This window comes from Eleutherodactylus coqui, chromosome 3 (genome assembly GCF_035609145.1).
Source record: "Eleutherodactylus coqui strain aEleCoq1 chromosome 3, aEleCoq1.hap1, whole genome shotgun sequence".
Lineage (NCBI taxonomy): Eukaryota > Metazoa > Chordata > Amphibia > Anura > Eleutherodactylidae > Eleutherodactylus > Eleutherodactylus coqui.
The window spans coordinates 149,629,155-149,647,122 of NC_089839.1; the positions used below are offsets into that span (position 1 = coordinate 149,629,155).

General features: G+C 45.5%; 1 protein-coding gene across 5 annotated transcripts in view; it reads left to right on the forward strand.

Annotated features, from left to right (window-relative positions):
* Positions 1 to 17,968, forward strand: part of CHL1 (cell adhesion molecule L1 like) — a 167,930-nt gene that overhangs the window by 58,357 nt on the left and 91,605 nt on the right. For all 5 annotated transcript variants that reach the window (XM_066596312.1, XM_066596310.1, XM_066596313.1 and 2 more), the window contains exon 3: positions 15,838 to 15,946. In XM_066596312.1, the coding sequence (XP_066452409.1) occupies positions 15,838 to 15,946 (109 nt within the window). The remainder of the gene's footprint in view (positions 1 to 15,837; positions 15,947 to 17,968) is intronic.

Consider the following 17,968-nt stretch of genomic DNA (forward strand, 5'->3'; position numbering starts at 1 on the left):
GTGCCAGGAAGCCACCGGCGGTACATAGAAATATCCCATTGCATTGCCCAACACAGCTGAGGTAGTAATGTCGTGCTTAATGCAGGTGGGCTTCGGCCCACACTGCATGCCCCAGTCTGACTGGGGTTCTTTTCAAGTGTACAGATGTAGTAAAAACTCCGTGTGCACCTACAGCATGGGTGGCTCCCTGGAACCCACCGGCAGTACATAGAAATATCCCATTGCATTGCCCAACACAGCTGATGTAGTAATGTCGTGCTTAATGCAGGTGGGCTTCGGCCCACACTGCATGCCCCAGTCTGACTGGGGTTCTTTTCAAGTGTACAGATGTAGTAAAAACTCCGTGTGCACCTACAGCATGGGTGGCTCCCTGGAACCCACCGGCGGTACATAGAAATATCCCATTGCATTGCCCAACACAGCTGAGGTAGTAATGTCGAGCTTAATGCAGGTGGGCTTCGGCCCACACTGCATGCCCCAGTCAGACTGGGGTTCTTTTCAAGTGTACAGATGTAGTAAAAACTCCGTGTGCACCTACAGCATGGGTGGGTGCCAGGAAGCCACCGGCGGTACATAGAAATATCCCATTGCATTGCCCAACACAGCTGAGGTAGTAATGTCGTGCTTAATGCAGGTGGGCTAAAAATTTATTTGATTACACTGTAGGCGAGGGCCCACAAAAATTGCTGTATCAACAGTACTTATGTACCTGAAAAAAATTGGCCATGGCCAACCAAGAGGGCAGGTGAAACCCATTAATCGCTTTGGTTAATGTGGCTTAAGTGGTAACTAGGCCTGGAGGCAGCCCAGTTTAACGAAAAATTGGTTCAAGTTAAAGTTCCAACGCTTTTCAGAGCATTGAAACATCTAAAAATTGTTTAGAAAAATTATGAGTGAGCCTTGTGGCCCTAAGAAAAATTGCCCGTTCAGCGTGATTACGTGAGGTTTCAGGAGGAGGAGCAGGAGGAGGAGGAGGAATATTAGACACAGATTGATGAAGCAGAAATGTCCCCGTTTTGGATGGTGAGAGAGAACGTAGCTTCCATCCGCGGGTGCAGCCTACGTATTGCTTACGTATCGCTGCTGTCCGCTGGTGGAGAAGAGAAGTCTGGGGAAATCCAGGCTTTGTTCATCTTGATGAGTGTTAGCCTGTCGGCACTGTCGGTTAACAGGCGGGTACGCTTATCTGTGATGATTCCCCCAGCCGCACTAAACACCCTCTCCGACAAGACGCTAGCCGCAGGACAAGCAAGCACCTCCAGGGCATACAGCGCTAGTTCAGGCCACGTGTCCAGCTTCGACACCCAGTAGTTGTAGGGGGCAGAGGCGTCACCGAGGATGGTCGTGCGATCGGCTACGTACTCCCTCACCATCCTTTTACAGTGCTCCCGCCGACTCAGCCTTGACTGGGGAGCGGTGACACAGTCTTGCTGGGGAGCCATAAAGCTGGCCAGGCCCTTAAAGACTGTTGCACTGTCTGGGCTGTACATGCTGCTCGATCTACGCACCTCCCCTGCTACATGGCCCTCGGAACTGCGCCTTCTGCCACTAGCGCTGTCGGATGGGAATTTTACCATCAGCTTGTCCGCCAGGGTCCTGTGGTATAGCAACACTCTCGAACCCCTTTCCTCTTCGGGAATGAGACTGGGAAGGTTCTCCTTATAGCGTGGGTCGAGCAGTGTGTACACCCAGTAATCCGTAGTGGCCAGAATGCGTTGAATGCGAGGGTCACGAGAAAGGCATCCTAACATGAAGTCAGCCATGTGTGCCAGGGTACCTGTACGCAACACATGGCTGTCCGCACTAGGAAGATCACTTTCAGGATCCTCCTCCTCCTCCTCCTCCTCAGGCCATACACGCTGAAATGATGACAGGCAACCAGCATGGGTACCGTCAGCAGTGGGCCAAGCTGTCTCTTCCCCCTCCTCCTCATCCTCCTCATCCTCCTCCTCCTCCTCCTGAACGCGCTGAGATATAGATAGGAGGGTGCTCTGACTATCCAGCGACATACTGTCTTCCCCCGGCTCTGTTTCCAAGCGCAAAGCGGCTGCCTTTATGGTTTGCAGGGAACTTCTCAAGATGCATAGCAGAGGAATGGTGACGCTAATGATTGCAGCATCGCCGCTCACCACCTGGGTAGACTGATCAAAGTTTCGAAGGACCTGGCAGATGTCTGCCAACCAGGCCCACTCTTCTGAAAAGAATTGAGGAGGCTGACTCCCGCTGCGCCGCCCATGTTGGAGTTGGTATTCCACTATAGCTCTACGCTGCTCATAGAGCCTAGCCAACATGTGGAGCGTAGAGTTCCACCGTGTGGGCACGTCGCACAGCAGTCGGTGCACTGGCAGATTAAAGCGATGTTGCAGGGTGCGCAGGGTGGCAGCGTCCGTGTGGGACTTGCGGAAATGTGCGCAGAGCCGGCGCACCTTTACGAGCAGGTCTGACAAGCGTGGGTAGCTTTTCAGAAAGCGCTGAACCACCAAATTAAAGACGTGGGCCAGGCATGGCACGTGCGTGAGGCTGCCGAGCTGCAGAGCCGCCACCAGGTTACGCCCGTTGTCACACACGACCATGCCCGGTTGGAGGCTCAGCGGCGCAAGCCAACGGTCCGTCTGCTCTGTCAGACCCTGCAGCAGTTCGTGGGCCGTGTGCCTCCTATCTCCTAAGCTGAGTAGTTTCAGCACGGCCTGCTGACGCTTGCCCACCGCTGTGCTGCCACGCCGCGCGACACCGACTGCTGGCGACGTCCTGCTGCTGCTGACACATCTAGATTGCGAGACAGAGGTTGAGGAGGAGGAGGAGGAGGAGGGTGCTTTAGTGGAAGAAGCATACACCGCCGCAGATACCACCACCGAGCTGGGGCCCGCAATTCTGGGGGTGGGTAGGACGTGAGCGGTCCCAGGCTCTGACTCTGTCCCAGCCTCCACTAAATTCACCCAATGTGCCGTCAGGGAGATGTAGTGGCCCTGCCCGCCTGTTATTGTCCACGTGTCCGTAGTTAAGTGGACCTTGCCACTAACCGCATTGGTGAGGGCGCGTACAATGTTGCGGGAGACGTGGTCGTGCAGGGCTGGGACGGCACATCGGGAAAAGTAGTGGCGACTGGGAACTGAGTAGCGCGGGGCCGCCGCCGCCATCATAGCTTTGAAGGACTCCGTTTCCACAACCCTATACGGCAGCATCTCAAGGCTGATAAATTTGGCTATGTGGACGGTTAACGATTGAGCGTGCGGGTGCGTGGTGGCGTACTTGCGCTTGCGCTCCAACACTTGCGCTAGCGACGGCTGGACTGTGCGGTGCGAGACATTGGTGGATGGGGCCGAGGACAGCGGAGGTGAGGCTGTGGGTGCAGGCCATGAGACGGTTGTGCCTGTGTCCTGAGAGGGAGGTTGTATCTCAGTGGCAGGTTGGGGCACAGGGGGAGAGGCAGCGGTGCAAACCGGAGGCGGTGAACGGCCTTCGTCCCACCTTGTGGGGTCCTTGGCCATCATATGTCTGCGCATGCTGGTGGTGGTGAGGCTGTTGGTGGTGGCTCCCCGGCTGATCTTGGCGCGACAAAGGTTGCACACCACTGTTCGTCGGTCGTCAGACCATAGAGCACCCCGGCCTCTGCAGGGTGGCATGGCGCGAGGGTGTGCTTTGGGAAACACTTGGTGGATTATTCGGTCTGGCCCTGCCTCTACCCCTGGCCACCGCACTGCCTCTTGCAACCTGCCCTGCTGATGCCCTTGCCTCCCCCTCTGAAGACCTGTCCTGAGTAGGCGTTGCACACCAGGTGGGGTCAGTCACCTCATCGTCCTGCTGCTCTTCCTCCGAATCCTCTGTGCGCTGCTCCCTTGGACTTACTGCCCTTACTACTACCTCACTGCAAGACAACTGTGTCTCATCGTCATCGTCCTCCTCACCCACAGAAAGTTCTTGAGACAGTTGGCGGAAGTCCCCAGCCTCTTCCCCCGGACCCCGGGAACTTTCGAATGGTTGGGCATCAGTGACGATAAACTCCTCTGGTGGGAGAGGAACCGCTGCTGCCCAATCTAAGCAAGGGCCCGAGAACAGTTCCTGGGAGTGTTCCCGCTCCTGAGCAGGTGTCATTGTAGTGGAGTGAGGAGGCTGGGAGGAAGGAGGAGCAGCAGACAGAGGATTCGGATTTGCAGCACTGGACGGCACAGAACTGTGGGTGGATGATAGCTTGCTCGAAGCACTTTCTGCCATCCAGGACAGGACCTGCTCACACTGCTCATTTTCTAATAAAGGTCTCCCACGTGGACCCATTAATTGGGCGATGAATGTGGGGACGCCAGAAACGTGCCTCTCTCCTAATCGCGCAGCAGTCGGCTGCGACACACCTGGATCAGGAGCTCGGCCTGTGCCCACACCCTCACTTGGCCCTCCGCGTCCTCGGCCACGTCCACGTCCTCTAGACTTACCCCTACCCCTCAGCATGCTGTATTACCAGTGATTTGATTTCCCAGGCAGGAAATAAATTGGCGCAAGCCTGCAGGCCAAATATAATGTTTTCGCTTTTTTGCAAAGGGAAGACCCCACTGCGTGTATTCAATGAAAAACAAGAAGTTTAATATCTGTGGTGTGGCCCTCAAAAAGTGTCACACAAGTATAGTGTAGCAGAGTTATTAACTCTAGCAGAGCAGGTATTTGCCAGTCAGGAAAGACAATGGCGCAAGCCTGCAGTAAACCGTAGCTGGTTGCGTCTGATTTTTGTACGTTGTACACGCAGCACACACGTACACGCAGACCTTAGGACTGACACAGGCAGGCCAAATATAATTTCTTTTCCTTTTTAGCTTAGGGAAGACCCCACTGCGTATATTCAATGAACAAGAAGTTTAATATCTGTGGTGTGGCCCTCAAAAAGTGTCACACAAGTATAGTGTAGCAGAGTTATTAACTCTAGCAGAGCAGGTATTTGCCAGTCAGGAAAGACAATGGCGCTAGGCTGCAGTAAAGCGTAGCTGGTTGCGTCTGATTTTTGTACGTTGTACACGCAGCACACACGTACACGCAGACCTTAGGACTGACACAGGCAGGCCAAATATAATTTCTTTTCCTTTTTGGCAAAGGGAAGGACCCACTGCGTATATTCAATGAACAATAACTTTTAGAACTGTAGTGTGGCCCTCAAAAAGTGTCACACAAGTATAGTGTAGCAGAGTTATTAACTCTAGCAGAGCAGGTATTTGCCAGTCAGGAAAGACAATGGCGCAAGCCTGCAGTAAAGCGTAGCTGGTTGCGTCTGATTTTTGTACGTTGTACACGCAGCACACACGTACACGGAGACCTTAGGACTGACACAGGCTGGCCAAATATAATTTTTTTCCTTTTTAGCAAAGGGAAGACCCCACTGCGTGTATTCAATGAATAATAAATGTCTTCTGGCCCTGCCTACACAATTCTATCCCTGTAGTATTAATGCCGGGTGCAATGCTCTGCACAGCCGGTTTTGAGAAAAGAAAAAAAAATGCAACACTGCTAACAGCAGCCTGGACAGTACTGCACACGGATAGAAGTGGCCCTAGAAAGGACCGTTGGGGTTCTTGAAGCATACACTAACTCTTAACACTCTCCCTGCCTAACCCCCACTTCTGTCCCTATTGCTGGGCGCAATGCTCTGCAGATCCAATTTTGGACAAAAAAAAATACTGTGCTAACACAGTACTGCACACTAGTAGATGTGGCCCTGAGAAGGGCCGTTGGGGTTCTTGAAGCCTACACTGACTCCTAACGCTCTCCCTACAGCAGCACCAGCAGCAGCACTTTCCCTCAGCTAAGTCACAAGGCATGTGTGGCGAGCCGCGGGAGGGGCCGATTTTTATACTCAGGTGACATCTGATCGCCCCAGCCACTCACAGCAGAGGGGTGGTATAGGGCTTGAACGTCACAGGGGGAAGTTGTAATGCCTTCCCTGTCTTTCAATTGGCCAGAAAAGCGCGCTAACGTCTCAGAGAGGAAACTGAAAGTAACCGGAACACCGCGTGGTGCTCGTTACGAGTAACGAGCATCCCGAACACCCTAATATTCGCACGAATATCAAGCTCGGACGAGTACGTTCGCTCATCTCTAGTGACTACCCACTACAGTTTTTTTTCACTGCGAAATTCGCAGCGTTTTTTTTTCTGCAGGGGTCTATGGGACTTGTAATGTTAAAATTGCGATCTAGCAAAATCGCAATTTACCACGAAATCGTGATTTTGCGCGATCGTGATTTTAACATTAAAAGTCCCGCGCACGCTGGCAGCCCATTGCTTTCAATGGAGTCGGCTGTATTGCCGGCTCCATTGAATTCAATGGGCAAACATCGTTCTTCTCTGCCACAGCTGTTACAGCTGTGGCAGAGAAGAGGGATTTGTCTTCTATATGTTCTCAATGGGTCGGCGCTGCTGCCGCCGGCCCCATTGAGCGCATATAGAGAAGAGAACAGGAATTGCAGATCGCAGATAGGTGCGATCTGCGATTTCTGTTCTATAATTTATCGGACGAGCGCATAAAAAGCGCTCATGTGTCCGATACCATTGCAAAGCAATGGTTTTAAAAAATCGCCAGACACATGTGCATGCGCAAATCGCGCGAAAAAACGCCCGTCTGACTAAGGCCTGAGAACGTAGTGATGGCGAATTTGATAAAAGAGCTTAAGAGGAGTCCAGATGCCTTTCTTGAGCGATACAATATTACATGTTATAGTCACGGATGACCTCAGAAGGGTCGGTGATCCAGGGATTATTCCGATTGCCAGATTGGAGTCGGGAAGGAATTTCTTTCTCATAACCCTTTCCAATCCAGTGTCGGACCTCATCTCACATTGAGATTTTCTTGCAGAGCTCCTATGTCAAGTGAGTTCTGACCCATATTTCTAAAGCTGGGCTTACACAACTGGGCTGGATGCCGCATGTGTAGTGGCCCGAAGGGTTCATCAGAACAGTTACACTCATTTGTCCTGTCACACCTGTCTATGGGCTTTCCGATGTCAGACCTCTGTCCTGCATAGTGTAATATACATATATGATAATAATAACAATATGGAATATATAATAAACATATATAATATACACATTAACTCACTTTAATTTTTAAAAAGTTGCTAACAAAATCATCATGACGGGTCATTTTTATGTGTTTTTGTTGAGTAATTCCAAGGAATCCAAAAAGTTCTTTCCACCAAAAAATAAATAAGAGCTGGGGAGCGTGGCAGGAAATGTGGATTACAAAGAGTTAAATGAGGAAAATTGGCTCCTACCCCATTGTTTTTTTTGCCTTCCTCTGGATCAACATTGGGGTAATAAGCTGAGCTTACAGGGACATTTGTATTTTTTCAGCCTACATGGATGTTACCTAATGCTATTCATAAATATGTGGAGAATAGAGATGAGCGAGCACCAAAATGCTCGGGTGCTCGTTACTCGAGTCGAACTTTCAGTGATGCTCGAGAGTTCATTTCGAGTAACGAACCCCATTGAAGTCAATGGGCGACTCGAGCATTTTTGTATATGACTGGTGCTCCGCTAAGGTTTTCATTTGTGAAAATCTTAGCAAATCACCAAAGTCATGTAAAAAACACAGAAATGGATAGGGCAGGCGAGGAGCAACATGCAGGGCTGCATTTCGGGCTCCGAGGTCTCACTATTAAGCCACAATAGTGGCTGAGAGCTGCGCTGAGCCAATCAGAGGCAGCACTCACTCACCCATTCATGAATTCATGAATGGGTGTGAGTGAGAGCTGCCTCTGATTGGTCAGGCTGTGACCAATCAGAGGCAGCTTATTCAGCAGGCGGGGATTTTAAATCCCCGGCTGCTGAATACTACAGAGAGCAGTTCAGGAGAACTGCCAGCTGGCCGTGGCTAAACTCCGTCTGCCGGGACCAGGTGAGTATATATTTTTTTAAAATTTTACACATTTCTGGATGAATTGCAGGGAAGGGCTTATATATTTAAGCCCTTCCCGACAATTCATCCCGCGATCGCCGGCAGCCCATTGCTTTCAATGGAGCCGGCTGTATTGCCGGCTCCATTGAATTCAATGGGCTAACATCGTTCTGCCGGGACAAGGTGAGTATATTTTTTTTTTTACTTTTTACACATTTTAGGATGATTTTCAGGTAAGGGCTAATATTTTTAATCCCTTCCCGAAAATTCATCCTGCGCTCGCCGGCAGCCCATTGCTTTCAATGGAGCCGGCTGTATTGCTGGCTCCATTGAATTCAATGGGCTAACATCTATTCTGCCGGGACAAGGTGAGTATATATTTTTTTTTTACTTTTTACACATTTCTGGATGAATTTCAGGTAAGGGCTTATATTTTCAAGCCCTTCCCGAAAATTCATCCCGCGCTAGCCGGCAGCCCATTGCTTTCAATGGAGCCGGCTGTATTGCCGGCTCCATTGAATTCAATGGTCAGTGCTCGTTTAATCGAGTAACGAGCATCTCGAGCACCCTCATACTCGAACAAGCATCAAGCTCGGACGAGTATGCTCGCTCATCTCTAGTGGAGAACCATCCTATACAAGAGAACTAGACAAATAGCGATCTGAGGGAAAGCACCTTTAGTTGCTATAGGAACATGAATGAGTTTGAAGTGTTTTACCACTTTACGGAAATATGCAAATTTTTCCCCCTCAAAACACACAGAGTTTATTATACATACTGCATGATGCAGATTTTGAACATTTTATGATCATGTTTCAACTACCAAGGTAACAGCGTTCAGTATCTAACAAGACTAAAGCAAACCCTTTGTATTCTCTGAAGTACATAGCTCTACCAAGCAGACAGAATAAAGGTCCTATTTTATACAGAACTAGCGTACCCGTCGCGCGTTGCTGCGAAGACAGACATACATACATTCATTTGTTTTTATATATCTAGATGACGGCAGCAGCGACCACTGAGGTTTTGTAGGCCGCTGCTTCCCCCTTGCAGGCTGCTGTGGCTTCTTGGGAAGATAGCCTAGTACATGTTTGCCCACTTCCAACTCCAATGGAGACTGACTGTAAATGGCTGGCGTGCTTTAGTATTTATGGTTTCAAGCTGTACGTGTCATTGCATACAGTCTATCTATCTATCTATCTATCTATCAGGGTTATTGCATACAGTCTATCTATCTATCTATCTATCTATGACATCAGGAAATGAGAGAATTAGATTCCGTACGTAAAATTTGAACGCTAATTCTTTGGCGCTTTGAATTGAATAATCGAGTTGGGACCCATTAACTTTTCCTATTTATGACATAATCAATGCTCGTGCCAAATTTCAAGTTTCTATGACATTGGGAAGTGAGAGAATTAAGTTGGGATGAAACATAAGGCCTTGCCCATAAGCATTCCCCAACCTCCAAGAACTGAACCTACCTACCTGAATGAGATTTTGTAGGCCGCTGCTTCCCCCTTGCGGGCTGAATAAAATAGCCGTTGGGTGGAACATACAATTTATCCGGCTGCTGTGGCTTCTTAGGAAGATATCCTAGTACTTGTTTACCCACTTCCAACTCCAATGGTAATTGGCTGGCGTGCTCTAGTGGTTCCAAGCTGTACGTGTCATAATAGAGCCTTAATGACATCACAATGCAGCTTTATAGAACATGTTGGGGCATGTTCAAGGGCGTCCGATGTTGATGACATCAGTGATGACATCACAATAGCAGGTGGCTTACTTATTCGATCTACGTGGGGGGGGGGGGCGTAACTTTCGACGACGCTCGCGCGCCATTTATCGTAGGATATTTGTACTATGCCTATAATCTTCCCAGGAGTGTACTCAACAACTTCCCAAAGTTTCATGGCGATCGGATGAATGGTGTAGTAGCGCATAAAGGACAAACACGCACGCACGCACGCACGCAGACAGACATACATTCAATTTTATATATATAGATACTGTGAAAGAAAATTTGACAACCATAAAAGTGATTCATCTCTACTCACAAATTTTTATATCTTCCCCGTAGGGCTGCCATCTTCATAATGAATAGCATGTATCCCCGTCAGGACATATTCATTATGAAATCTCTAAATTATTAGTCACTTACAATTAATCTGAGTACTTTCAGCTAACGATGATTTAGATTCTATGCACTGACGGACATTGTCATCTTCTATCACATTGACTGTTACAGTATTTGACAGTTTCTGTTTGCTGTGCTGATATGTTTGTATGTACTTTGTTCTTTCCTGATTTTACATTACTGTGGATTATGTTAATGCTTTATTAGAAAGATCCATACTAAATAAGACAAATCAGTCATCCGTACAAAATTTATAAGTCATTGTTTCGTTTGGCCAGGGTGCAAGTATGTTACCTATACGTCCTACTAAGACGCAATTAACCCCTTTGTGGCGAAGCCTGTGTGCGCTTTAATGACAAGGCCAAATTTTGGAAATCTGCCATGTGTCACTTTAACATAGAATAACTCCGTTAAGGTTTTGCATATCCAAGTGATTCTGACATTGTTTTTTTTCGCCACATGTTGTACTTCATTTAGGTGGTAAAAATAGACCGATAGAATTTGTGCATATTTATTAAAAGTGCCAAAAGTGTGAAACATGCTGCACAAATTTTTTATAAGATATATATTTCCATCTGCTTACTTTATTATGGAAGCACATTGGAAAAACTGTATTTTTTTAATCATTTATGTGCCGAAAGCTCGACCACATGCTGCACTATTTTTTCTGGTAAAATGCTGGCCGATATGATGGAAATGCGATGCACCCTATTTTAGTCAGTAAATCAGTATATTTAGATTGGTGCAGTGTGTGTCAGTGATATGCCAGATCTGGCACTTCCCTGATTTTTGTAATTTGCTTCCTGTGATGGGGGCCAAACAATATAAACCCTTAGTACAAATATTACCCTTAAAAGGACAAAAGTACTAGTAACACTTTTGCAGTATAATGGGTGATAATACTATTCCCCATAGGAATGTGGAGAAGAAGTGTAATACCTTATTGGTGGGCATACAAGTTGTACAAACTTATTGTAATGGTGCATAGCAAAACCAAGTAGGAAATGCCTTTTCTTATCAAAGCTCCTATTGAAAGCAATGAAATTATTTATTTCTTTAGTGTTATGCTGTTGGTTGTATGATAGGGCCACGTCTATAAATATTTATTCAAAGGCAATTGTTTTCTACTGTAATTGTGCCGATAATCCTTGAATTCCATTCCATCCAAGATTCAAGAATGGAACGAAAAGTACAAGAGCTAGGATTGTGCAACAAACCCTAAAGCGGCTTTCCAGGGCTAAGCTATTAATGACTTATCCTCAGCATCAGTCATCAAAAATTGATTGTCCAGTATCTGTTGCTCAGGATTCCCTCCAATCAGCTGATTGAAGACGCCATGGCACTTGGGTATGCATTGCAGTCTTTCGTCAGTCATGTGATGTCATGTTCATCTGTCACATAGCCTGAGAGCAGCTCATTTCTATTCAAGTGATTGTGATTGAGCTGCAATACCAGGCACAGCAGCTATATAATGTACGGCACCATGCCTGATACAGAATAAATTGGTATCAGCCCTCATATGAACGCTACTGTGACTTCAATCAGCTGTTTGGTGGGGATTGTAGTCCAAAAAAGTAGTAGTAGTCTAGGAAAGTCCAAGAAAACCCTTTAAAGGGTAACTACCATTTTAATGTATTCTTACAGTAAAGAAGAGACTATTTTAAGTCTTTTTTTCAATAGATTTACTTCATTGATTAAGAACGCTTTTACAGAAAAACTGTCTTTTAAAACGCAGCCTCTACCCTTGTTTAACTATGCGGCCGGGGACTGTTGCTATGGAAAATCCCTATTCATAGACAAACAGACATACTGAGTGCCTGCACTCTGTCACTCTGTTACTATACAAGCACAGATCATTAGATATTTTTGTATTAATTAAGGCTAATACAGAATGTCTCTAATTAATTTATTGCCCCTTCTGATCCTCTTCAAATGTTCCTGGTCAGCTGTAAGCACTCCGAAGAGAAGCCATCCCCCTTTAGAAAAGCTGCATGTAGTTTCTCCTCACGCTATGTCCACTACTGGCCGGGAGCTGATGCACTATGTCCATGTCTCATCAATGACACAGCAGGTCTGGGCCAGGAGTTGATGCATTGTGAGGAGGAACTCAATGCAACTCTTCATAGAGCCCATGGACGACCAGGAGTACTAGAAGAAAAGAGGAGTAAATAAAGTAATTTGAGATATATAAACCATAATTAATACAAACTATAATATGTACTGATCCGTGCCTGAAGTAGTGTGGCAGAGTACAGGCACACTTAGGATGTCGTCCCGTTGTCAGAAGTTTTATTTAGCTATGAATGGTTCTTAGCAACAGTCCATAGCTGCAAAGCTGAATAGAATAGTTCAAGCTTCATATTTTGAGGCACACGGGCCACAATCAGTAAGTGGAGCCGGGGTGGCGTCACAACATCAGACTCTGCTGCTAAGGTTCCTGGCGTGATCGCCCTGCTTCTAGGTAGGGTCTGCCATACTAAAGCTGGTTAGGAATAGAGTTCTCATCCCTATATTTCTGCTACCGTTATTTTCCCTTTTTGCGTTAACTACATTTCAGTGATATAACATATGTCTATATCTGTCCATTGTGGGCAGTGAATTACTTCTTGGTCTGACGTGATGGTGACAAGCACAAAGGGCGCTGTACTTGCACCCTGCACAAACGTGACAATATTTTTCTATCAAAAGCAAACTGAATCCTTTAAATATATTGAAAAAAGGCTTAAAATTGTGTACATTAACTAAAGGATGTAGGTTTACGTCCTGGCTGCGTGATGCTTAACTTAAGGGTTTCTTCAGGAAAATTAATAATGTTGTCTGAGCCATTGTTACATTTTAATAAGTGTGTAGAAATTCTATTGAGTTTTGGGGATATTAAATTCTGTTCTCCTTGTAAATAAATAATACACTAATTTATAGAACTAGGCTACAGAATCCTTTAATCTGCTTTTCAATAGGTGGCGCTACAGAGGTATTGTTTCATCGTCCCTATTTGAATATTTCTCAGAGGGGTATGGATGGCTTTATAAGTCTCCTCACACCTTCTAGGTGTCTTCTTAAGGTGAAACGATGCCCTTCCTGACCAACATCTGTAGGCCTCTTAGTAGCGAAGCCAGAAACCTACTGCACACTGATAAGGGGCAAACACCCCGAAACAGCTGTCTCTGTATGGATTCTGGCTTAGTTTTGAAATCCCAGTCATTGTTATAAGGCTTGTCTAAAGAGCCTGACTTGCAGGAATGCTGCCTTCCAATAGGTGGCAGAGGTATAGTTCCATTTTCCTATTTGCACCTCACAAAATAGTAATGCTGTTTGCTCCTTCGTATATTTAAATGAGATTACAACATGGAAAAAGGACAGAAACTAGAATATGAACAGTATTCAAATCTGACTAAAATGGAGCAACAAACCGCTAGTAAATGATTTACTAAAATGAACTGCGAATCATGTCCAACTTGCCTATTTATTGTTAACCTTCTATACAGGGCTGTACTTTGATCACCTTCAAAAATCTCCCTTCTATGGCCCATGTTTCAATGATCAAAAACAGAGTACAGGCAAGAAAAGAGGTCATCCCTATAGAGTTATTTTCCCCCTAATAGCCAAGAAACCTTCTGCCCTTAGTTTTGTGTGAAGTCCTTCTGTTCTTGTAGCTACTGGTCATTTCACAAGACTCTATGCCTTTCAACACTTTTATACCAGCCTAATAAAGAATACCTCTGTGGGGATAACTTTTTCCTAGCGGTACTAGGAAAAAGTACTGGTACTGGAGCCATGCAAAACAGCCCCGTGTAGAGGGTGACTGTTATTAGGCTGGTCGGGTGTAGTTTGAGGAGAGATTTAATAATAATCACAATTTAATCAGTTTAATGCAACATTTTAATTACATACATTGGAATAAAGTTTATACTTTAGCTTCTACTCTTTAGGCTACAGAATAGTAAAATCTCTAAACCCAAGAAACAAATCGAAATTTAGCGCCCCAATGAGTAATCTATAGAACAACATGAAAATAGTTGAATTAAGTTGTAACTTTTTCATCTATCTGGACCCACTCATTGGATCTCATGCATCATTGTGGGCTTTAACATTTGAAGTTAATCTTTAGACATGTTCAGTTATACTCTATGAGTTACATATACAGTATTTTCATCAGTGTAAGGCCTCTTTGACATGAGCTTTTTCAACGTAACCAAAAAACGTGTGAATGAAGAATAGCTGTGATCAAATCCCAATCAAAATGAGCTTTTCTCGTCTATTCACATGGCCGGCTGTGGAGTATTAGCGAAAATATACACTGCAGCACGGAAATCCCTCGGTTGGCATAAATCCTCAGAATGACTTGTAATAGTTAAATAGAGCCAGCTGTAATAATTCCCCAGCATTGGACACAGCTAAACTCCCTCCCTGTCCTTTTTTTTTCAACTCCCATAGAAGCCTATGGAAGCCTCCAGCGTATCTCAGCAAAAGATAGGGCAAGACCTATCTTTTCCGGCTGTGTATAAAATTGGTCACATTTTTCAGTTGCCAATGTCCTCCATTTTTATGCGGCTAAGAAATATTGGACAGTCTGTGAGATGCAGACGAGTGCAATGCACGGTTTACCCATTGAATACAATGGGAAACACTCTACAATCCTTTTAGCTGCGGCGGAGGATCACTACTTCCTCGAAGTGATATGAGGTGGCTTTATAACAAAAGCACCTCTCACCCGCGGGACATCACAGAGTTTTGCGTCCCGATTATCACACTCACCCTTGTGAAATTAGCCTAAAAATGCACAAAAAAGCACGCAAATAGCCCAGCACATTTTCGCTGTGAACGCTGTGCTTTCACATGCGTTTTTGCACTGTGCTTTTTTTTGCTGGCTGCGCCATTTCACATTTGCACAAACACGCTCTTGTGAGTCCGCCCTAACATTCAGATTATAGATTATTTAACTTGCCAAAGACAAGTTAGTGTTTAAAGATCTCTTTGCCTTATAGTACTCTTTGCTTTATATTATTCTTTGCTACCTACGGTGTTTGGTATCACATGTGCTGGCTCCAAGTCCTCTCCACATGGTGTAGGTACAGAATCAGAAGCCATTGTTATTGATGGAAGAGTTCACACCTTTGATAGTCAGGATATTGGACATTTGCCCTCATACACGGGGTATTTCCAATATACAGAATGGGATATTGTATAACCCACTGCAGTCCTACAGAAAGGCCCCCTTTTACAGTATGTTATATGGCACCATATGGAACAGTAATTACTGTTATACAGTTCACATCTTGGTTCCAAATGGCGCACCACAATTCACAAGCAAATATGTGTGAGGTACTACCGGTACTGTTATTTTATTTGTAACTGAAATTATGCAAATTATCATGTGTCCATAGGACAGGTGATAAGTATAAGATTGCCACTAAGACCCCTAACGATCACAAGAACAGGGATCCCAAGTGTCCCCAAATGAATGCAAGTGTAGGGCTATCTCTGGCCGTGACCTATAAATGAATGGGGTGGTAGTGTATACATGTTATCCAGCACCCTGTACTCATAAGCAGTGCACGTCCCAGCGGTCAGACGCCCACCAGTCAGTGGGGAGAAGTTATTCTGGTGGAATAACTCCTTTAATGACCACTTTATAGAGTATGCTCTAGTGTAACATTGCTAATTCTGACTATGCTGAAGGATATCTTTTCTTCTTTGTGAGATCAACAATAGATGGTGGTCAACTCGTCTCAATTACCTATGAGAAATACATGCTGTCGCTGGATAGGCATAAAGTATATCATCAAACGAGGTTTTAACTTATCCAAATCTTTTTTTTTTTACAGTGGAGCAACTGCCAACACTTATTGAAGTTACCAAAGGCATCCAAGTTGCTTTTCCTGTAGGAGAAGATTTCACCATCAAGTGTAAAGCTAAAGGAAACCCATCCCCAGAGTAAGTTGTATTTTGTTACTAGATGAGCATATGAATTTAGATGCTTAAAGAAATACTAACTTTTCAGACAATTTATGTTCATCTAACAGTCAGTGTGTGTCACAGCAAACTTGCAATGTACTTTCAATAACATTTCTGTCATCTAACGAATGTAAATCAAGGCTGAAGTAGCTACTACTAGGGTCTTCCAACTGCTCTGCAATCCACTACCTGTTGTGAGGTATTGAGCTTTTGTAATTACTGGGATGATGCCACATTTGCTTAGCTGTGGAAAAGGGGTTATCTTCACAGACTGCTCCCTGCATTCCTAGGCTGACAGATCTGCAGACACTGGGACAGATTAAGGCCCCTTGTCCACGGCCATGACGGAATATTGCTAGCGATATTCAGCCACAGGGGAGCAGAGGGGAGAAATGACAGGTCTCCACGGACCGTACGTTACCGACGTCATCACGCACGCCGGTTAAACATAGTGTATGGGCAGCAGGGAGATATCGGCGCTATTAGTGACACCATCATGTAGCTCGCCCATTTTTAGGGAGGAGTCTTAATTGGACGGTTCATTATAAATACGCAGCAGGTGAGTGACATCCGGAATATGGGCTGGCCGCTCTCATGTCGGATACCGGTATGTAGTATACCATATGACACTGATATGTTTATGTAGTTATATGTTTGTGTATGTTGATTGTATTATCTGGTAACGGTTTGTTGCTGTGTAGATGTATTTTGTGCCATTGTAATATGGGCATTTTTTCTCTAGGCTTGATAAAAACTTTTTATAGTTGAAACGTCGCCTGGTTGACATAGTTGTGGAACAATAAAGTTGATTTTATGATAGTTGTTTTTGATAGTTGCTATGATAGTTGCTTTTTAGTTATATTATAACTTGTCACCATCTATATGCTGCCACTGCATCACTTATAGTTCTATTTGGGGTTTTCTGGGTTCATTTACCCTGTGAGTGGCTTTGCATTATTTGTCTTTCCTCCCACCCTATTGGGTATTATATTTTGAGTGCTGCTGGACACTCTTTTCTTCAATACATGAGCATATCTGATAGATAGGCTCACCGCGGAGAATTGCGGCAAATCGGAGCATGCCGTGATTTGAATCCCGCGAGCTTAGAATCGCTACGATTCTCTGCTTGAGGACGTCAGGCTGCGCTTTCCATAGTTAAGTCTATGGAAAGCATTCAGTGCGTTACCCATGGCTGGATTATCGCCGCGGGTAACGCAGTGACATATCGCCCGTAGACAGGAGCCCTTACTAATCAAAATATGTAAATTGCACTAGAAAACTGTCTTACATGTTTTGCACCACATTTAGGCTGGCTTCAGACGACCGTATATCGGTCGGGTTTTCATGCCCTGCCGATATACGGTGTACCTGTCTGCAGGGGAAGGAGGCTGGAAGAGCCGGGAGCAGTGCACTGAGCTCCCGCCCCCTCTCTGCCCCTCGCCAGTATTTGCAATGAGAGGGGGTGGGAAGGGGCGGAGCTAAGTTCCAGAACTTTGCTCCACCTTCTCCCATTCTAAATAGTGAAGAGGGGGCGGGAGCTCAGTGCACTGTTCTCGCTCTTCCAGCCTCCTTCCCCTGCAGACAGGGACATCGTATATCGGCCGGGCGTGAAAACCCAGCCGATATACGGTCATCTGAATAAGCCCTTATTGTGTATTTTTAGCCACTTCCAGACAGTTTATCCAACTTGTCTGAAAAAGGGGACTGGTCTATGTTGCACCCAAATTTTGATGCAATTTTTGACATTAACTACGCCAACTAATAGGCAGTCTAAACTGGGACTAGACAGTCTTAGAATTTGACAGATTTATCATCCAACAGAGTCACTGTGATAAATCTGATGCATTATAGCACTGCCTAGTCTAAGTTTGCATTGCTTAAGTTTTAGACAGTATTAGTAAAAAAAAAAAAGCCTTTGTCTACTGTCTCTGCATCTCCTGCTGCTACAGCATGTGTGCGTGTAATAGCTATGTGTGTATGGGTGCACATTACATTGAAAAT